The sequence below is a fragment of the Microcaecilia unicolor genome, chromosome 3 (genome assembly GCF_901765095.1).
Source record: "Microcaecilia unicolor chromosome 3, aMicUni1.1, whole genome shotgun sequence".
Classification (NCBI taxonomy): Eukaryota; Metazoa; Chordata; class Amphibia; order Gymnophiona; family Siphonopidae; genus Microcaecilia; species Microcaecilia unicolor.
This window is the reverse complement of record NC_044033.1, coordinates 512726680-512749103: the sequence shown is the minus strand read 5'-3', so window position 1 is coordinate 512749103 and position 22424 is coordinate 512726680. Positions and strand designations below refer to the sequence as shown.

The 22424-nt window shown below is 44.5% G+C and overlaps 1 protein-coding gene across 1 annotated transcript; it reads right to left on the bottom strand.

Annotated features, from left to right (window-relative positions):
- Positions 1-10883: 10883 nt before the first annotated feature.
- Positions 10884-20927, bottom strand: PRDM13 (PR/SET domain 13). The gene is made up of 4 exons (XM_030195186.1): positions 20787-20927; positions 18125-18256; positions 17898-18018; positions 10884-12274 (listed from the first exon to the last, which is right to left on the bottom strand). The coding sequence occupies exons 1-4, from the start codon at positions 20925-20927 to the stop codon at positions 10884-10886; spliced, it is 1785 nt and encodes a 594-aa protein (XP_030051046.1).
- Between the last annotated feature and the right edge of the window lie 1497 nt (positions 20928-22424).

Here is a 22424-nt window from a genome sequence, read left to right as displayed (position 1 = left end):
GACAGAGAGGGGCAATGCTAGACATGGGGGGAGGATATGGGCGAAAATAATGCTTAACATGAGGGACGGTCTGAGAGTGGCACTGCTCTGCTTTAACATAAGCCTCTTTGGATAGTGGATGGATGGTTCAAATATTGACATAGTCAGGATCCACCATCTCCTGGCACTTTTGAGCCAATCTTCCGAACAGGCTAGCATTAGTTCCGATGATGATTGGGGTGTTGGCACTGGTGTGTCCTGAAGCTCAAGGAAGGGACATCACTGGTACCCTTGAATCCCGGTGACCTTCTCTGGAAACTTCACTTTTACTATCACATAATCTTGGTATGGGTAGCTGCTTTCACTGAGGCCTCATATGGCCAAGCTCTCTACAAGGTGAAGAGGCAGATACCTCAGGTAGGCAATTATACCAGTGATCAAAGACGATGGTGATCAAAGACGATGGTGATCAATGACCTACTGTCTAATAGTGCCTTCACTGGTTTCTGCTCTACTTTCACAGACACTACCAGTGTGGGTCCAGTCAATCCTTTTGGTATTTTTTTATTTGTTACATTTGTACCCCACATTTTCCCACCTATTTGCAGGCTCAATGTGGCTTACATAGTATCGTGAGGCGTTAGTCGCCTTCGATGATGAAACAAATACAAAGTGATGTTATTATCAAAGAGGTTCATGTGTTACAGACACATTAGGAGAATCGTAGAGAAGAAGAGTTATACAGTGTTCATTACGGGCTTTGGTTTCGTTGTGTTGCTGGGTTCAGGCACTTAAGTTGGGTCAGTAGGGTATGCCTTTTCGAACAGGATGGTCTTTAGTGATTTCCGGAAGCTAAGGTGATTGTAGGTTGTTTTCATGGCTTTCGGTAGTGCATTCCACAGTTGCGTGCTTATATAGGAGAAGCTGGATCCGTAAATTGATTTGTACTTAGTCCCTTGCAGCTAGGGTAGTGAAGATTTAAGTATGTTCATGATGGTCCGATTGTGCTTCTGGTTGGCAGGTCTATGAGGTCGGTCATATATTCAGGAGCTTCGCCATAGATAATTTTGTGGACCAGGGTGCAGATTTTGAAAGTTATACGTTCTTTAATTGGGAGCCAGTGCAGTTTTTCTCGGAGGGGTTTGGCACTTTCGAATCGCGGTTTTCCAAATATAAGCCTGGCTGCTGTGTTTTGAGCAGTCTGTAGTTTCTTTATGAGTTGCTCTTTGCATCCCGCACAAATTCCATTGCAGTAGTCTGCATGGCTTAGTACCATTGATTGTATTAGGTTATGGAATGTTGCCCTCGGGAAGAATGGTTTCACGGGTTTGAGTTTCCACATTGAGTGGAACATTTTCTTGATTATGGAGTTAACTTGGCTCTCGAGTGTAAGGTTCCAGTCGATTATGACACCGAGGATTTTATAGGTATAGTAGAGGCAGTATCTCAAGTTGACACTACTTTGGTATTGGAGCTGTTTGCCTTGTGGGTCCCCCTGAAGTTTCCCTGTGGCTTGGTGGGCTTAGTCTCACGTGGAGCCCAACATCACCCTCTCCAGCCTGTGGGGTTTTGCACCTGACCCACACCCTCACCTCTACCTGTACCTTTACCTTTACTCGTACCTGTACTTGCCGAAACAAAATGGCGGGACACAGGCCCTGCCCACTGCTGCTCCTTGTGATCTTGAGGAAGTCACTTAACCCTCCATTGCCTCAGGAACAAACTTAGATTGTGAGCCCTCCTGGGACAGAGAAATAGCCAGAGTACCTGAATGTAACTCACCTTGATACTACTACTGAGCAAAATATAAATAACTAAATAAATAAATAATCAGGATTACTGTTGGCCCAATGTGCTTGCCAGCAGTAGTTCCACCTCGAGCATGTGCCCTTTCCTGACCTGATGTTTGCACCATTCTACTTTAGAAAACTGGTGTGGCAGGATTAACTAGGGATCATTCCTGCCCCCTTTACAGACTGTGGAGGGGGTAAAATGCCGGGGATCCAGGGCTTGGGGGGATGGTAGATACCCTGGAGGACAGTTGTGCTTTTTGCTTTTGGTGCATAGTATGAACTAGTGGGCACTAAAAAAAAACTGTGGAATTCATTGCCAGAGAATGTGGTAAAGGCGGTTAGCTTAGCGGGGTTTTAAAAACGATCTGGATGAAAGTCCATAGACCATTATTAATTGACTTAGGGAAAATCCACTGCTTATTTCTGGGATAAGCAGCATAAAATGTATTGAACCTTTTCGGGATCTTGCCAGGTATTTGTGACCTCGATTGGCCACTGTTGGAAACAAGATGCTGGGCTTGATGGACCTTTGGTCCGTCCCAGTGTGGCAATACTTATGAACTTATGGAAGTGGGGAAAAAACAGAAAATGAAAAAACAAGAGCAAATTAGGCAATGTATATAATGAATTTTAGAAAAGCTATGTGCATGCTAACACATAGGGCCCTGTTTACTAAGCATTAACCATGTATGTGCCTACAATATCCCTATAGGCGCCTACATGATTAGCGCACACACTAAGTGTAGGCGCGCTAAAAACACTAACGCACTTTATAAACAGGGCCAATAATAGGGAAAAGTCCTTTTGGAATAAGGCTCCAAAACGTTCAAGAATTGAAACCTTAAACTGGCAAAGGTCTGAATGCACATCCTCCCACAGAAGTCCCCCGATGATCAACACTAATAACGCACCTAAATTTGCACGTTATTAGCACTGATCATTGGGGAGTTAATTCCCTGCACTGTTCCAGCAGTATTTTCATGACACTGTTTAGAATAGCGAAGGGGATTGATCATCTGCCCCCAGGTGAAGGTTGAACTCACAACCTCAGCATGTTTCTAAGCAAGGACTGCCTTATAAGTACTGCACTAATGGGCCGATGATCAGAAGCAAACACGGGCACTAGAGGCCAGTAGTGCCATACTAGCACCTGTGTTTGCGCCCGTCCGATGATCAGAGCTGGTGAACATGTGTAATAATGCGCTTGCTGGCTCTGAACGCTAATTGCATGCAAACAAGGGCCTCCCGTATTCATCCCTCATGATCAGCGGGCAGCGTGCCAAACAAGGGCGCTGATACCGCTGCAAATCTTATGCCAACTAGGAGCTAGCATTAGGGTTTTCTAGCGAGGAAGGAATGAGGGAGATTCACTGAAGAGGTTTGATAGGTAAGGGATTTTCTCCCGGACCTCTCAAACCTAAACCCGCCCCCCCCCCCTAAAATACAAGACCTGGAGGTCTGGTGGACCTCCAGGCCCCCAACCCCAAAGCACAAAAACCCTGGTGGGCCAGTGGGACCACTAGCTTCCCATCCTCCCACCCTCCCCCCCCCCCCACCACCACCAAACAAAAACTCCCTGGTGGTCCAGTAGAACCACTAGCTTCCCCCTCCCACCCCCCACTGAACAAAAATGCCCTGGTGTAATTAAACTCTGGAATTCGTTGCCAGAGAATGTAGTAAAAGCGGTTAGCTTAGCGGGGTTTTAAAAAGGTCTGGATGGCTCCCTAAAGGAAAAGTCCATAGACCATTATTAAAATGGACTTGGGGACAATCCACTGCTTATTTCTAGAATAAGCAGCATAAAATGTATTGTACTGTTTTGGGATCACAGGTACTTGTAACCTGGATCCACTGTTGGAAACAGGATGCTGGGCTTGATGGACCTTCCATCTGTTCCAGTATGGCCTGCAGGTGCCATCTTATCCAATGGGACCTAGTTATTAATAACATTTGCTAATGATGTTAGTGTAGGCTAATCCAGTAGAAAACATTAGTAACCCCATCTCCTCATTTTTCTCTACCAGTGTAATATTTTTTCAAAATTAGGTCTTGTTGCATTGAAATTTATGTTCTCAATATTTATTTTTACATCTGTAACTCAGCCATTCTGTTATAAATAATCACAATTTAATCAAATTATAGATATAGATATATAAATATATACACATATATATGTGCCTATGTACACACTTGCTATATACATATTTTAATTCTGCATACATATATACACACACAGTCAGTGCTGCAATTGTTATCTTGAAGAGGAAGGAAGGCGTTCACGTGCCTCCTACTTCAGAGAAACATGAGGAACTGTCTTTAAATACAAACTGTGACAGAAAAATTGAATGGGTTGAAAATATACAAAAATTAGGGAGTCAGGGTTACAAAACACTGCAAAGTAGAATTGGCAAAAAAATCAAGGACAATATTTGAAGCTGATGAGAATGTGCAGGACTCTTTCCCTAACACAAGGGCCTCTTGCTGGAAGAATCCGCTGTATTAAAGTATATCTAACAGTATGAGCTGAAGAGGATACTTCTACACCGTGTAATATATCATTTCAATAATCCACTTCCTAGTTTAGCAGTTTATAACAGGTTGGCATCAGTTAATACCATCCGTATCTATCGAGTTCTTAGACTGAAACAGGGCGGATATGTGGAGGATGAAGACGCCCTCTAAAGTGCACCCTTTTTAATTGTAGCTTAGCCTACTTCAACTGGGAGCAATGATGAGAGTGATTATGAACTATTATGCATATTATGAACTAGTGGGCACTAAAACAAAACTGTGGAATTCATTGCCAGAGAATGTGGTAAAGGTGGTTAGCTTAGCGGGGTTTTAAAAACGGTCTGGATGGCTTCCTAAAGGAAACGTCCATAGACCATTATTAATTGACTTAGGGAAAATCCACTGCTTATTTCTGGGATAAGCAGCATAAAATGTATTGAACCTTTTCGGGATCTTGCCAGGTATTTGTGACCTGGATTGGCCACTGTTGGAAACAAGATGCTGGGCTTGATGGACCTTTGGTCTGTCCCAGTGTGGCAATACTTATGTACTTATGGAAGTAGGGAAAAAACAGAAAATGAAAAAACAAGAGCAAATGAAGCAATGTATATAATGAATTTTAGAAAAGCTATCCAGACCTTTTTAAAACCCCGCTAAGCTAACCGCTTTTACTACATTCTCTGGCAACGAATTCCAGAGTTTAATTACACCAGGGCATTTTTGTTCAGTGGGGGGTGGGAGGGGGAAGCTAGTGGTTCCACTGGACCACCAGGGAGTTTTTGTTTGGTGGGGGGGGAGGGGGGAGGATGGGAGAGTGATTGCTCCCAGTTGAAGTAGGCTAAGCCATAATTAAGAAGGGTGCACTTTTGAGGCAACTTCATCCTTCACATATCCTCCCTGTTTCAGTCTAAGAACTCGATACATACGGATGGTATTAACTGATGCCAACCGGTTATAAACTGCTAAACTAAGATCTGTATTAAAGTATAACCTGTGGAGGAGCCAGTGGTGTACCAAGGGGGGACGGTGGGGGCAGTCCGCCCCGGGTGCACGCCGCTGGGGGGGTGCCACGCGCCGGTCAGCGTCGTTCATTTCCATGCTCCCTCTGCCCCGGAACAGGAAGTAACCTGTTCCGGGGCAGAGGGAGCATGGAAACGAACGACGCTAACCAGTGCGCGGCACCCCCCCCCCCCCCAGTGGCGTGCACTCGGGGGGGTCTTTCACCGGGGTGGGGGTGTCCCTTCGCCGGGGGGGTCGCGCTGCACGGGGGGGGCGCTGCACCCGGGAGGCGGGGCACATCCACCCTGGGTGTCAGTGCCCCTCAGAATGCCACTGGTGTAGCCACAGGTGAGCCTGGGTGGGCCGGGGCCCACCCACTTAGGGCTCAGGCCCACCCAACAGTAGCACACATTTAGCGGTAGCTGGAGGGGATCCAAAGCTCCGTCAGCTGAAGACTTCCGCCTAATGGTAACAAAAACGCTACTCTCAACGATACCGGAACCTGCGCATGCTCAGTTTTCAGCGCATGCCTTCTGCAGACTGCCAAGGTGGAAAGAAGCGTTTTTCTGCCAGCTTAGATATTTTTTTGGTGGTGGTGGTGGTGTGGAGAATACGTGGTGCCCACCTACTTCTTGCCTAGGCCCACCCAAAATTGGTTGTCTGGATACGCCCCTGGGAGGAGCATTTTCGATATGACGTCTAAGTCTGACTTTGGACACTTTGCTCAAAACGTTCAGAATCCAGGTGGTGAATATAGTGATTTTTTTCAAAACAGCAAAATGTATATCTTTTTTTTTTTTTTTTTCAAAAATGGCCATTTGCTAGATGTTTTTTCTGCTCCGTGCATTTATATTTTGGTCCATTTTTGAAGAAAAAGAAAAACACATCCAAGTGAAAAACTCACAAAATCAAGCCATTGGGATGGAAGAGGAGCCAGCATTCTTAGTAGACGGGCCACACAGACATCCCAGCAGAGCGGTGGGGCACCCTAGGGGGCGCTGCAGTGGACGTCACATAAAAGCTCCCACTCTCATCCTTACTCCTTTATGTTGTATGGTGAGCCCTCCAAAACCCACCAAAAACCTACTGTACACAACCGTACACCACTACAATAGCCCTTATGGCTGCAGGTGTCACCTATATGTGGGTAAAGTCGGTTTTTGGTGTGTTTTGGGAGGATTCACACTTTCCACCACAAATATAACAGTTAACGTGGACTATGGGCTTGGGTCCTCTTCTCTGCAGTTCACTGCATCGACCACTAGGGACCTGCTTGTTATTCTACCAGGACTGGCCATAATATCTGATGAGGCCATAGAAGCTGGTTTCTTTCAGGGGAAGTAAGGAGGTCATTCCTTTATTTCTTCAGTGATCATTTAGGGCACTTTTTTCTGGCTTGGTCATTATTAAAACAGGTGTAGCTCAAAACATCTTAGTTTTAGTCCCAGACATTTTTGTTTTGTTCTGTTATGACAGAAAAATATTCAAGTGTTAGGAACACCCAAGCCCTGCCCTTAACATGGCCCTGATATGCCCCCTTATGATTTGAATGCATTGCAGACAAACAGCACAGAAAAACATTGAGAGAATATGTTTTGAACAGAGCGATTTGAACGTTTTGGCAGGCGTGATGTCCAAATGCTGCTTTATGCCACTTTTTCAATGTTTTTTTTCTCTTTCAAAAATGAGCCCTATTGTAATTAAACACAAACAGCACTGCTGCTTCAAGATCTGCTGAATGACAGCTAGCAAAAAAAAAATGCATGAGTGTAAGAAACATATCTGTTTGTACCCCTCAAGGGCTGGAGCTGAGATAGTGGAGGAGTGGCCTAGTGGTTAGGGTGGTGGACTTTGGTCTTGGGGAACTGAGGAACTGAGTTCGATTCCCACTTCAGGCACAGGCAGCTCCTTGTGACTCTGGGCAAGTCACTTAACCCTCCATTGCCCCATGTAAGCCGCATTGAGCCTGCAATGAGTGGGAAAGCGCAGGGTACAAATGTAACAAAAATAAAATAGATACTATTGGAGATTCTACATGGAATGTTGCTACTATTGGAGATTCTACATGGAATGTTGCTATTCCACTAGCAACATTCCATGTAGAAGGCTGCGCAGGCTTCTGTTTCTGTGAGTCTGACGTCCTGCACGTGCAGGACGTCAGACTCACAGAAGCAGAAGCCTGCACGGCCACATTGGTGATCTGCAAGGGCCAACTTCTACATGGAATGTTGCTAGTGGAATAGCAACATTCCATGTAGAATCTCAAATAGTAGCAACAGTGGAGGAGTGGCCTCCATTGCCCCAGGTACAAATAAGTACCTGTATACAATATGTAAGCTGCATTGAGCCTGCCATGAGTGGGAAAGCTCGGGGTACAAATGTAACAAAAAAAATCCTCTAACCTGAAAAGATCCAAGGATTTGGTAAGGGGAATCCAAGGGGCCGATGCTGAAACATTCATGCCAAAGCCCACAGTGCAGAAACCCCTGTAGCATGACAACGGCAAAGAAAAATAGCTAACCAATGCTCGAAGCTAATCATATTTAAATTATGTGCATGGTGAAACCACACTATGAAACTGAAAGTAAGGGAAGTTACATGCCTGGCACTTGCGTGTAAGGGTTTGCAGTAAGCAGGGCTCTTGTGCACGCGTCGAGACGAATCTGGAAGTCCAGGCACACGTCAGCGCTGCTCATCTGTGCTTTTAAATATGAGCCTTTTAAAAATGATTTGCACTTTAAGGCTCATAATTAAGCGCAGATAAACAGGCACCAATGTGAGCTTTCATTTTCTGTTCTGCTTGCGCTCACACGCCATGTTGGTTTCTGATTATTAGCCAGGGCTTTTTTTTTTGAGGGGGTACTTGGGGGTACTGAGTACCGGCACCTTTTCCATTGTCTGCTAAAATTGACCCAAGTTTTAATGAAAGAGCTCAGGCTCTGCACACCAATTCTGCCTTGTCATAGATTCTATGACAGGTCACAGGGGGCCTGGCTATTGTGGGGTGGGTCCCTCAGTGATCACCCCACCCCGAAGAGTGACCTAGCATTTGAGTACTGGCACCTTTTTTGCTAGAAAAAATGCACTGCTGTTAGCACTTAAAACTTTCACGGGCTTCCTTTCCCTTACAAAAGAGGACAAAACCAGCATGTGAATGTGCCAAATGGACAAGGAACCTTCTCCTGAAAGCCGATAACTTTTCAGCATTAGGGCCAGCATTTGCCTCTGTGCTGCCGTCTGAACATAGGGAGGGAATACCCACCGACCTCATTAACAGCCATTTGAATGCATTTAAATACAATGTTTGGACATCTTTGGCACACACATTACTACTCATACAAGAGCCCTCTCAACATTCTGCGTACATTAATGTGTGCGTAATTCTGGCGCCAACTGCCTTTAACACTGCCATTAGCTTTTGAGCATTGACACCCCCCCCCCCCCCCCCCAGGGCAGCAGGACAAGGGAGAGGGGTGGAAAAGATTTACATGTCAAAAAAAGTACAAAGCAAATGTCCTCTACCCAGCGCTCAGAACCCATCCAGCCAATTTTTTAGGGTACAATTATTTGATGCCCAAAAAAGGGAGTGCATGCAAATTTATCTCATGAATATTCATTGTGGATATCCTGTAAACTAGACTGTTTGGGTGTGAGCACTGATACAGTGGCGTAGCCAAGGGTGGGCCTGGGTGGGCCCACGCCTACCCACTTTGAGCTCAGGCCCACCCAGTAGCAGTACACCTATGATGTGGCTGGCAGGGATCCCCAAGCCCCACCAGCCGAAAACTCCCAACAACTGTCCCTCCTGCATACTTTGTAAACAGCAGATCTTCGCCTGCAGTGAACAGCGACTGATACATACTGTTCGCACTGGCCCCACAGCCTTGCCTCTGATGTATTCCCGCCTATGCGGAAACAGGAAGATGCATCAGAGGGATGGCTGTGGGACCAGCATGAGCAGTGTGTATTTGTTGCTGCTCGCTGCCAGTGAAAATCTGCTACTTAAAAGAGATGGGATGTTTGAGAGACCATCCTGCTTATAATCGAACGAGAAAAACGCCCAAGTTCCGACCTAAATCGGGAGATGGGCGTTTTTCTCACAAAAACAAATAAAGCGGTATAATCGAAAGCCGAACTTTGGACGCTTTCAACTGCACTCCGTCGCGGATGTGGACAAAGTTGACGGGGGCGTGTCGGAGGCGTGGTGAAGGCGGAACTGGGGCATGGTTATCACCCGAACAGAGATGGGCGCCTTTCGCCGATAATGGATACGTTTGTAGCTAGAATTTAGGGCACTTTTCCTGGACCCTGTTTTTTCACGAATAAGGCCCCAAAAAGTGCCCTAAATGACCAGATGACCCCCAGAGGGAGTCGGGGATGACCTCCCCTGACTCCCCCAGTGGTCACTAACCCCCTCCCACCACAAAAAAATGATGTTTCACAACTTTTTACTTTCACCCTCAAATGTCATACCCTCCTCCCAAGCAGCAGTATGCAGGTCCCTGGAGCAGTTGTTAGGGGGTGCAGTGGACGTCAGGCAGGTGGACCCAGGCCCATCCCCCCCCCTACCTGTTACAATTGTGCTGCTTAATGCTTAGTCGTCCAACCCCCCCAAACTCACTGTACCCACATGTAGGTGCCCCCCTTCACCTCTTAGGGCTATAGTAATGGTGTAGACTTGTGGGCAGTAGGTTTTGAGGGGGATTTGGGGGGCTCAACACCCAAGGGAAGGGTGCTATGCACCTGGGAGCTCTTTTACCTTTTTTTTTTGTTTTTGTAAAAGTGCCCCCTAGGGTGCCCGGTTGGTGTCCTGGCATGTGAGGGGGACCAGTGCACTATGAATCCTGGCCCCTCCCACGAACAAATGCCTTGGATTTATTCGTTTTTGAGCTGGGCGATTTCATTTTCCATTATCGCTGAAAAGCAAAAACGCCCAGCTCACACCTTGGCGAATAACACATGGGCGTCTATTTGTTTTTAAAATACGGTTCACTCCGCCCCTTCACGGACCCGTTCTCGGAGATAAACGCCCATGGAGATAGGCGTTTCTGGTCGATTATGCCGCTCCATATAGCATGCAGGTGAGAGAAGAGAGACCAAATCACTTGTGGGACAAGGCACAGTTCTTCTGCCCACCCATTTTGGACCCAGGCCCACCCAAAATTGGGTGTCTGGCTACGCCCCTGGCACTGAATCGAGAATCCCTGTTTTAGAGAGTTTCTTTCCCTGGTTGTTTTCTTAACCTAATTCTGCAATTGGCCCTTGTCCTTATTATTTTTTTTTTGTTAACGACTTACGCCTATGATTACTAAAGGTGCGCTATAGGTGCATTAGCGTTTTTAACACGTGTAAATGGTTTATGCGCATTAAGCCCTAACGCACCCATAGAAATATATAGGCGTGTTAGCGTTTAATGCGCCTTAACTTTAAAGGCGTGTTAGAAACGCTAACGCACCTTAGGGTAAATCAACACCTTATTTTGGTAGCGTTCGCCAGCCCTGGTCCATATTGACGAGAGGTCAACATGTTACATTTATGTTATTGATGTTGTTAAAACAGATGAACAGGTGTCTCTCCCTTGGAAAACTGCACATCGTGTGTCTATAATGCTCTGCCCTGACAACTGCCCTCCTCTTCGCTCTGATCATCAGTAAAACACACATCCACATCACTCTCCTCCTCGCTCTTAGGCTCCCCCTGCTGGCGGGGGCCCATGGTGGCTGCAGAGGCCAGGGGCTCCCCACCTGGGGCCGAACTCTGTCCAGGGTGGCGGGACTTGATGTGGCGCTCCAGGTCTCGACGGCGTACTAACACCTTGCCACAGAAGTCGCAGCGGTAGGGTGTGTTACCCTCGGCGTGCAGCCGGATGTGTTTATTCAGGTTGCTCGGGTCTCCAAAGGGCCTCAGGCAGACCTTGCACTTGAGAGGCTTGTAGCCCGTATGCGTGCGCATGTGGATTTTCAGGCCATACTTGCGTGAGTACAGCTTGCCACAGTACAGGCACAGGTGACCCTTCTTGGGCTTGCCCTGCTGGGGTGGGGCTGGGCCAGGGGATCGGGGGAGGCTCTTGTCAGCTGTGATCTCGCGCAGCTGCTGTGTGTGCAGGGCCAGCTCCTGCTCAAGGCTGGCCAGCGAGCTCAATTCGGGAGTGCCCAGGTAGGGCACTGGATCAGGGTAGCGGAGCAGGCCACCCAAATGCAGCTTGAGGGGGTAGCAGGAGGGTGAGCCATAGAGCAGCTCCCCACCATACAGTGTGAAGGGCACCACGGGCATCCCGCAATCAGCAGCTGGGCAAGGGGGTAGAGAGAAGCGATCCAGGGGCAAGCCAGTGGGCGCCTGACCGTAGGAACCTGGGGAGGGGCCAGCAGGCACCTGCTTGAAGGCTGAGGCCTCATCCACATGTGAGAGGATGGGGAAACCCCGGAGGCCTCCAGTGCAAGGGAGCAGCCCATCCTCTGGGGGTACACACTTGGGCAGCAGTGGCTGCTGCTGGTGGCTCCCCAGGCTCTCGATCCCCAGACGGGTGGCTTTGGGAGCTTTGCCATCCAAGCCCAGCCCACTGCCCTTTGTGTTCATCTTGCGCTGCCCAGCAGGCTTGAAGGCAGAGTGTATCCCGGGGTAAAAGGCCAAGCCCTGGCTTAGACTGCCCACCATGCCCAGGAGCTGTCCATGGTGCCTCACTGACCCCAGGCTCATGTCCAGCGCATGCTCTTGCTGTTCTCTCCTTCTGGTCGCCCCTGCTTTGCTCAGGGCTTGGGTGCTGGCCAGTTCTCTCTTGATGTCCTCCCTGGGCCCACAGTTGGGGTGGGCGTGTAGTAAGGTGTCTGGAGGTTTGGATGAGAAGTGCTGAAAGGGCTCCGAGTTTCTCCCTTGCTCCTGGCTGATGAAACTCCGACCGTTGTTTAAGACGCAATGAAAATGGATGTGAGATTTCAGGGTGTTGGTATACTTGAAAGCCCTCCAGCAGTACCAGCAGATGTAGCGTTCCTCACCTGCAAAATCGAAAAAGAAAGAGTAAAACATGAATTACTGAAACTTGCTAAGTAAGGATTTTCTTGTGAACAAAATGTATTTACAGAGGTTAGGGTGGTGGACTCTGGTCCTGAGGAACTGAGTTCGATTCCCACTTCAAGCACAGGCGGCTCCTTGTGACTCTGGGCAAGTCACTTAACCCTCCATTGCCCCATGTAAGCCGCATTGAGTCTGCCATGAGTGGGAAAGCGCAGGGTACAAATGTAACAAAAATAAAATAGATACTATTGGAGATTCTACATGGAATGTTGCTACTATTGGAGATTCTACGTGGAATGTTGCTATTCCACTAGCAACATTCCATGTAAAAGGCTGCGCAGGCTTCTGTTTCTGTGAGTCTGACGTCCTGCACGTATGTGCAGGACGTCAGACTCGCAGAAGCCTGGGTGGCCATATTGGTTGCAAGGGCCGCCGACTTCTACATGGAGTGTTGCGCTAGTGGAATAGCAACATTCCATGTAGAATCTCAAATAGTAGCAACAGTGGAGGAGTGGCCTAGTGGTTAGGGTGGTGGACTCTGGTCCTGGGGAACTGAGTTTGATTCCCACTTCAGGCACAGGCAGCTCCTTGTGACTCTGGGCAAGTCACTTAACCCTCCATTACCCCATGTAAGCCGCATTGAGCCTGCCATGAGTGGGAAAGCACGGGGTACAAATGTAACAAAAATAAAATAGATACTATTGGAGATTCTACATGGAATGTTGCTACTATTTGAGGTTCTGTTGCTACTCTTTGAGATTCTACATGGAATGTTGCTATTCCACTAGCAACATTCCATGTAGAAGGCTGCGCAGGCTTCTGTTTCTGTGAGTCTGACGTCCTGCATGTACGTGCAGGACGTCAGACTCACAGAAGCAGAAGCCTGCGCCGCCACATTGGTGATCTGCAAGGGCCGACTTCAGGCACAGGCAGCTCCTTCTGACTCTGGGCAAGTCACTTAACCCTCCATTGCCCCATGTAAGCTGCATTGAGCCTGCCATGAGTGGGAAAGCAGGGTACAAATGTAAATAAAATAAAACGTTTGTTTAGCATGACCGCAAGACAGCGAGATGCCGGCTGCTACTTCACAACTTTGTTAAGAACTGTTGAACCGAAGCTTGAAAACAGAATTCTTTCAAAAATGGTGCATTTTCTATCTGGCAATCAACTGTAAATTAAGAATCCTGGTTTTCACACCAGCTAGAATGGATGTTTTTTTTTTCTTTTTGTTCTGTTTTATGGTTAAATTGCATTTTATAATTTTTATGAAAAAAACTTTTTCAATAAAAAGATTTTTTTTTTTTTTTAATCCTGGTTTTCTTCCCAGCCAATTAATAGTTAAAAATAATTTAATGGAGTCATAGCACCAAACCGTTTGGATTTTAACATTCAAATTATTTTTTTTCTCTCAACTTATTTTGTGAAAATGCATCTGAGTGTTTGAAATGTACATTCTAACAGTCTCTCATCATGCAATGGGTGTGACTTTTACAATCTTTTTAAATCAGAAATATTTTCAGGTTTCAAGCATTTAAAAAAAAATAATAATAAACTTTGGATTGAAAGGGTCAAAAAGTTGTGGGAACTGAGAAGAGCGAAAGGGAGCGAGTTGTTTTGGGTTTGTTTGTTTGTTTGTTTGTTTGTTTGTTTGTTTTAGGAGAGAGTACGAAAATGAAATGTTAGTCTGCAAGGGAAGATTTAAAGTGTAAAGAAACGGGAAAGACAGACAGACCCTGAGCAGTGACAACTCTGGAATGGAAAGACTCGGGGGGTCTCTCTGCAATGACAGGGTGGTCCATGAAGTCGATTCGATTCAGGTTATGAATGCTCAATGTTAACCCGTTGGTTCCCCGTCCCGGCAGGTTGGGCCAGCTGCTTCCTCGTGGGGCAGGGTCTCTCTAGTCTGTGCTGGGCTCTGGCCCATCTGTTGGGGTTTAGAGAACAGGAGCAGCGTATGTCAAGAAGTCCGAGACGTCTCCGAACAAAAGAGCAACTTAATGTTCGTGAGATCCCGAGACAAAAGCCAGACAATAATCGGTAAGGGCCGTCTGTAATCTTTGCCGTTCCCAAAGGACAAAATGCCCTTTGTCTCAACCTCTCGAGGATTCTTAAAACAACCCATCTTGCCTTTCCAGAAACTCAGCAAATATCAGACATCATTTTGTATGTATGGACTGAATTTAGAGAGTGGGTATTTGTAAACTGGAATCCGATGCACGTCGAGTGTAACACAAAAAAAAGCATTTTTTTTAAAGTGTGTTTGACGAAGTTTGGCACCTTTTTCCTAAATGATTCTTATTTTTACTGATATTAAACGGAACAAAGTCCTGCTTATCAGTGTGGGAGGTAATCAAAGTTAAGGTCCCTGTCATTTAAAACGTTTTCCCTCCGGCAAAACTTTGGAACTGGAGATCTGAGCTTGCCTTAAACCAAGTTCTTACTTTTTTGAGGATAGTAACATTCACATCAGGTGACATAACGTTTGAAATTCTGGGAACTTCTTTTGTTTTAAAATCCCCCGCAATAAAAATCGCACATCTGATATACGTATAACAGATATGACTAGAACTGCAGATCAAATCCTATAAGTGACTCTTTTTTTAATTCTTGTTTGGGGTTTAGATCCTACACATGGGGAAAAGTCTCTCTTTTCAGAGAGATCCACAATTTTTTACGGGAAACTGTTATTTCTAGCTTTTCCCTATCATGAAAATATGTTTGGTGTAGGTTAACTGGTTCAAAAGATAATGGGCACAGAGACAAAGTGAATTCGTAAGAATTTAATAAGAAAAAAAAAAGCACCAGAAGAAGAAACGATTTAACCTCAGGCTAGCAAAGATCTCCTTAATTCCGAACGGTAAAGAAATCGACCCTTAAAAAAAAAAAAAGTGGCCAAAGGGTGTTTGCTTGACACCTAGTTCAGGCAGGGCAGGATTTCCGGGTTTCCTTTTTTTTTTTATGAGTCTTGGGAGCACCTCCAACAGGTGGTCTGAGTCTGTACCAGTTCACTAATGCTAGTTCTTAACGAGTAAGGGCCCGTCTCGTGTTGATCTAAGAAAATCTGATAATTTTGTGAACCGCGTACGTCTATGCGGGTATAAAGCTTTTAATTAAATAAATGCATAAAACTTTAGCGTGATTCTTTTAAAAGTTACGTGAGCTGCCCCCCCCCCCAAAAAAAAAAGATCAAACATACGCCATAAACTGTTTCTGAAGTCCTGATGTGTAAATAGTCTCAGTACCTCTTGATTTCCCTAGTTGTCCCCCATTTTCAGTGAAACTTAGTCATACATAGGATCAGACTCCTCGTAAGAATAGAACTGAGGTTGGGAGTTTTAAGGGGTTTTGTTAGGTATTTGAACAGAACGGGAGAGAAACTCGTTAGCACTGGAAACGGGCTTTCTTCATCTCAAGGCGAGCAGTAACCGCTTAACTACCGGAACGCCTTCCTTTCCATATGAAATCGAAATATCTGCAATGCAAACGTTTTTTTTTAAATTAAATCGCAAGAGGAAGGTAAATCTCCCAGTGCTATTCGACCACATTTACTAAATAATGCAGGCCATTGCCTAGATGGTGCTCCCTTTGACTTCCGTTGAAAAAAAAAGGGCGAATTTGGTCTATAGGAGTTTTTTTTTTTTTTTACTTTGTCTAAAAGGTTCTTAATGATGGGAGGAAGTTGTTTCTCACTTGTACCTGACCTAGGTAGGGTTCTGCGCAGCGTTGGGCTGGTGATCAGTGGGGAAAATAGAGATTCCCTCCCCGGCCATGAAGGAAATAGAAGGAAGACTAAACACATTTCAAAATTTGAATTACATTTTTTCTACTTTCAAGAAGTTGGGGATTTTTTTTTAATAGTGTTTAAATGTTTCCAGCGGGAACTAAAATTTTTCTACTTTCAAGAAGTTGGAGATTTTTTTTTTAATAGTGTTTAAATGTTTCCAGCGGTAACAGTTGCTAGAGCGGGGTTGTAAACCAAAGCGCAGGTGTTTCAAAAAAAAAAAACTGCCAACAGCTCTGTTAACTTTAAAAAGTTTTGCAAACGTAATGATTTCACACTTACATTCCCTCGGATCAAACGAAATCTTCGCTTGAGCTGCTTGTTTAATTAAGTGCGCGTGCATTCGGTTCCGGTTTCCTACACTTTCAATTTGTTTGGAGCGTAGCTCTCGGGAGTGGACCGAGTCCCCTTCTGGAGAAGGTTAAAGTAAGCTCCCGTTTTTGGAGCTTTCCAAGTTTCCAGAAACAAGTTTAAACTGCAGCACCGAAGCGGATCTTGACCCGGTACCAAGAACCCAAGATCCAGCTCCTTTGTCAGATATAATTGGCCTAAATTGGAGACACATCGGAGCTTCATCTCTTTCAGAAATAAATATATGGATGCTGTATACACACACATCTACTCCCGGATAATTTGAAAGTAATTCATAGCCCGTTTTGCTAACTAGTTATTCAAATACGACAGTGGGGTTATAACGGGATGAGTTGCTGAATGTTTGGCGTTTTAACATAAAACCTAAAGATTTTTTTGTGTGTTCTGCCTGCCAACCCCATAATTTTGTAAAGGCCTGATTCGCCATTATTTCGATTTTCCCCTTAGTTAAGCCCCTATTCTTTATGTTATGACTCGTTATTGTTTTGTGCAATGGGCTTTAACTTAGATAATGCACCATATCATCGCATGCGTAATGTCAGTAAAAAGCTTTTGCCTGGTTTGATAGGTCACCATTTAACAGAGATCCATAACCATGTCAGGAGAACAGTTTCTGACTTCATGTTCCTTGGAGGGTGACATAATGACATGTTAAAACTTTAATTGTTGAATACATCCTCATACACACTGGTGTGATTAAACTCTGGAATTCGTTGCCAGAGAATGTAATAAAAGCGGTTAGCTTAGCGGGGTTTAAAAAAAAGTTTGGATGGCTTACTAAAGAAAAAGTACATCGCACATTATTAAAATGGACTTGGGGAAAATCCACTGCTTATTTCTAGGATAAGCAACATAAAATGTATTGTACTTTTTTGGGATCTTGCCAGGTACTTGTGACCTGGATTGGCCACTGTTGGAAACAGGATGCTGGTCTTGATGGACCTTCGGTCTGTCCCAATATGGCAATACTTATGTACTTATGGTTACTGGTTTTGTAGTAACTTTCTTTTTTAGGACCTTGATATGCAATCAACTGGGTTAATAATAAAATTAACCCTTGAAAATTGCTATGCCAGAGGAAAACAGCATAAAACAGCGATCATGTCTACAAATTCATAACTATAGTCTATATACAAACCTACATACTTTTTTTTAAATACCGTATACACCCTGAATGATACATTTGCATGTCAAATTCTGACAGAAGGAAGATGGAAAATTCCTATCTTACACTTTTGCTGCTTTCAAATATAAAATCGTTTACCTAGTGTGTTTTGAAAAAAATGCAGTTTGATAATACCTAGTTACACTGTCAACATTTGGTTCTTTTATTTTCCCCATCTCCAGCTGAGTTCTCCAAAAACCGTTACTTAAGGGCTGGCTTCTTTCAGAGGCCTGCAAACAAGCTGAGCTTCTGACTGAGGGTTTGCCCGTCTTTACAAACACTGTACCTTTCTCATCATGAACTGGGGTGGCTGTAGTCGGGATGTCAAACCACTGAGCCAAAGAGCTGGAATACCAAACCGTCAGCTCCTCCCCTGGCTGCACATCCCGGAGGACTCGGTAGAAAATCTAAAAGAGGGGAAAACAAATGAAAACCGTGCGATCCAACATATAAATTATATATATATATTTTTAAACCTCTAAGTTCTTCAGTTTAAGAAGAGCAATAAATCACCTGTCCTCCAGGTAGGTCTGCAGTAGCCTCCAAATTCTGTTCCTGGCTATTCCTGGCAGGCCGGATTAACCCTATCCACTCCGGAGAAGAGTCACCGACTTCATCCACTAATTCTCCCCTCACCATTCGCACCTGAAACACAAGAAACGCCCACGCTGTGACTCCCAGTATCACTTTGTATAGGAGACTGACATCCACCACCACTTAAAATTTAAAAAAAAAATAGCTAAGCTTCTTAAAACTGTTCCCCCAACCCTCAACCTTTTCTCTAAGCACTAACAAGCAAGAAGTGCCTTTAAAAGCGTGCATTAGAACCCCATACACGTCATAATAGCGTTAACTTCGGGTTATTCTTTTTGACGTGCAAAATAAAACGATATTATACAGAAATGTTTATCCGTACAGGCCGTCTTTCTTATATTATTGTACCAAGAAACAAAAGTGCTTAAAAGAAATATCAGTGTTTTATAAGAACATCCTCCTTCATTGTTTTCAAAGTATTATGAAACAATATTTTATTTTTCATATTGCTATTTTAAGGGACACTAATCAGGGCAGATACGAAATCAGCACTCGAAATGGTATAAATATTAAGGGCTTTATGCTTCAGTTGAATACCAGCGCATCTCCGAGCTCCATAAAGCCTATCATAAAATAAATCTTTTTTAAAAAAGAGAGAGAACGAAAGAGAGAAAAATCACAGTTGAGGAATAGGTTTCCGAACAGCCCGGTAGTAAAAGTATTTTAACAAAGCAAACTAATTTGAGCGAAACCGTGGAGGCAGATGATGAGAAATAAATTTGAGTGGGTTGGCAGGGCGTTTAAAAATAATTAAATGGCGTTCAAAAAATCAGAGCGGAACGTATGACAAAAGCCCTGCCCGGGGGGAGTGGGGGGTTGTGTCTGTGGTAATTATTTACGGATAACTGTTGGGGAAAGCCAGTGGAGGGGGGGGACATGGTTGCATATTTCAGTTACTCCACTTTATAAAAGTTTTCTTGATTAAAATTGATAAATTGTAAATAATATGCTACTTACAATTTATTATTTTTGAAAACTACAACTTACTATCTATATTTTCAATAATTTCCTATGTGTGTGTGTGTGTGTCGGTATAGATAAACAGATATTACAATTTATCGATTATTTTAAATGCTATTATTTACAATGGATATATTTAGATATAGAGATATTTCGGTGATTCGGTTATCCAGATTTCTGCCTGCTTATTACCTGCCTTATAGTTTAAGCCACTCTTTACCATATTTCGTCCTATGCCCTTGAGTTTCCAGTAACAAATTTGGCTCAGTCAACGATAAAACCTTTTATAGACCTGAGATTTATTAGAATATTTATGATCATCTTATGGTTAAAGGGTCAAATTAGGTAAGTACCATATAATTTTGTGCGTACAATTCTTGAGTATATTATCTAAATGGATGCAAGCATTTCAATTTTACACAGGAAAATCTCGGAGCAAGCATGTTTCTGTTCGGTTTTCCAGACGATCTAATTTTTGGCTCAGTTGATTTTACACTAGGGATTAAAGTCAGCGCCAGAATCCATTTCAAATATGTTGCTTTAGCCACGTTTACATTTGACCAAAGAGAAGAACAAAAAAAAAATTGCCTAAGATTAAAAAAAAAAAAAATGGTTACCCAACAAGTTGATGGAGAGTGTTTTACTGAACTAATCCGTAAGTGACCAACTTTTCCTCCCCTCATCAGGTCAGGGAATGTTAGCCACAAAAGTATTAAATTAATCCAATACTTTTTTTTTATTCAAGATTAATTCAAATTAAGGTTTTAGCCACAAAAGTATTAAATTAATCCAATACTTTATTTATCCAAGATTAATTCAAATTAAGGTTTATATAATACAAACCGCTAAAACAATTTAGCCTACCATGGGATTTAACAATAGAGAATGCCATTAAAAATATATATATAGCTGAAACTCAACTGATTTCCTTTTTTTTTTTTGCAAATGACCCATTCTATTGAAGTTAATCCAATAAAAAAATATATTATCTATTTGCAGCCACACTACTGTATTAAACAAAAAAAAAGCGAAATGTGTACGTCTGAGTAAGTAGAAAGCCAATCTCCAGAAGCTGTTGAAATAAATGTCCACAACTGGGCGCGCAAGTGCCCTGCAAATGCACGTCAAGAGCTTTAAAAGTCAAGTCCACCTTTGATAGGTAAAACTGCCCAGCACCTGTCTTTTCAAAGTTTCGCCCACCTCTGCAAAGCGTGGCCATATTTCCCTTGTTGGATCGCCCGTTCTGGGCACACCAATCAAAACAGCTGCGTTGCCTCTTTCCAAACTAGAGTATTTTGTAATCTTACAGTCAAGTGGTCGCTGAGTTTTCAGAACATTTTTCTGGCGATCAGTTGGTTTTGATTTATTCAGACCTAGAGACTCTGCATGAGTCCCGGAGTACTGAGGATGTTAGCACACCAGACAAGTGGGGGTTCATGGGGGGGAGGGGTGATGATAGAGATCCCAGAAAACCGCAGAAGAATTTTAGGGTAGGGTAAGCAAAAAGAGATGTTTCTATTCTAAAAGAGAGAGAGAGATTGTGATACAAACTCATGCAATGGGGAGGAGGGGGCAATTTTTTAAAAATTCCACGCAAACGAAGCAGAGCGAAAGGAAATACCTTTTTCTTGGATGCCACTTCTCTACGGTCTGTCAGGTATTTGCCCAGTTTCAGGACGCCTGGCACCGGCCCCAGGCGCAGCCCTTCTGGGATACGGCTGTCTGCGTTAACGCTGATGGCCGGAGCCCGGCTGCTTTGCATGCTGCCGGCGGGTGTGGGCAACCAGGGAGGACCCCCAAGTACTTGAGAAGGACGGCGTGACAGAGGCGACCACTCCGCCCTATCTCCGCCTGCAGAGTGACGCGGGGGGCTCTGTGCACGCGGGCTTTTCTATTGGAGCACGAGGGGCTACCCCCTTGGCACGCCGGTGCACTAGGGGCTCACTCTTTGGTGAGAGAGTTGAGCCCTTCCAGCAGCTGCACGGTTCCATCCAAGTGGGTCACATGGAGACTTTCCCTAACCCTGCTGCATAATCAGGCACTTTGAATGGCTGGCGAACAATGGAGCAGGCGACCTTTCTATTCCTAAAAAATCCAATTTGTCAAGGGCAAAGAAAAGGCTCTGGTGAATCAAAGGTCTGGAGGGACCATTAATCCTCAGCATGGGGCATTGTCCCCTAGACAGTTACGATATTTTAAGTGACAAATCCACTGTATAATTCCTCCATAAATTTTACTTCTGCTCATTGTTCCCCGACAAACCAGTTTTGCAAAATAAGTGACAGCTTTAAGTCTACTCGGTTGATTCTTTTCAGCTTTAATATACTTCAAAGAATTTTTAACTCTCTTCCCATTGGCTTTATTGTAAAGGCCCGTTAAACAAAGAGATGGGGGGGGGGGGGGGGGGGGGAATGTTTTCAGGACTTGTTAACTTCTATTGATTCCTGGCGTGTGCCCTACAGAAACGGGGCAGGTACTTGACCAGAAAACACCAGAACATACCTTCACTTTTTAAATAGCGACCATACTACCGGTTCCTTGGCCTGTTTTTCAAACCGCTAATACACCTTGTAAACTGCTTGATCGCCTCACTTCCTTTGGCTTCGACTCGGTTATCAATCACAGACGAAGATATGAAAGGTTATTTCTGCATGCAACCTGCCCCAGCTTGCAGAAGTGAGCTCTTCATTCTGGATTCCGTTCAAAAACAGAGATGCTTGACAGCCAAATGTGACATAAAGACCCGGGGGTGTGCTTGTGGACACAGAATATCCATCTCTTCAGCTTCAATGTCTATTGCTCTGTCTGTACATTCTTCAAACTTTGATGGTAAAACACAGGGTTTCGGCAACATTTTGAACACAGATTGCAGCCAGGCATTAGGTTCAACTAGGGCCTGCCTTCGTTTCTGCCTGGAAATCAAGTATTCTATAACAATGCACCTAACTTAATTGGTTGACTAGCTAATCCGCGCTCAGTGTGCTGCTGCAGCTAAGAAAGCAAGTAGAATGTTAGGTATTATTAGGAAAGGAATGGAAAACAAAAATGAGGATGTTATAATGCCTCTGTATTGCTCCATGGTGCCACCGCACCTGAATATTGTGTTCAATTCTGGTCCCCGCATCTCAAAAAAGATATAGCGGAATTAGAAAAGGTACAGAGAAGGGCGACGAAAATGATAAAGGGGATGGGACGACTTCCCTATGAGGAAAGGCTAAAGCGGCTAGGGCTCTTCAGCTTGGAGAAAAGGCGGCTGAGG

What these genes read in the sequence shown, in the direction of transcription:
- PRDM13 (XM_030195186.1), bottom strand. Translation starts at nt 20,927, where the DNA reads ATGCAAAGCAGCCGGGCTCCGGCCATCAGCGTTAACGCAGACAGCCGT. An exon ending in AAGTGGCATCCAAGAAAAAG is followed by an intron (nt 18,257 to 20,786) that starts GTATTTCCTTTC and finishes CTTGTGTTTCAG; the next exon opens with GTGCGAATGGTGAGGGGAGA. An exon ending in CCCAGTTCATGATGAGAAAG is followed by an intron (nt 12,275 to 17,897) that starts GTACAGTGTTTG and finishes TCGATTTTGCAG; the next exon opens with GTGAGGAACGCTACATCTGC.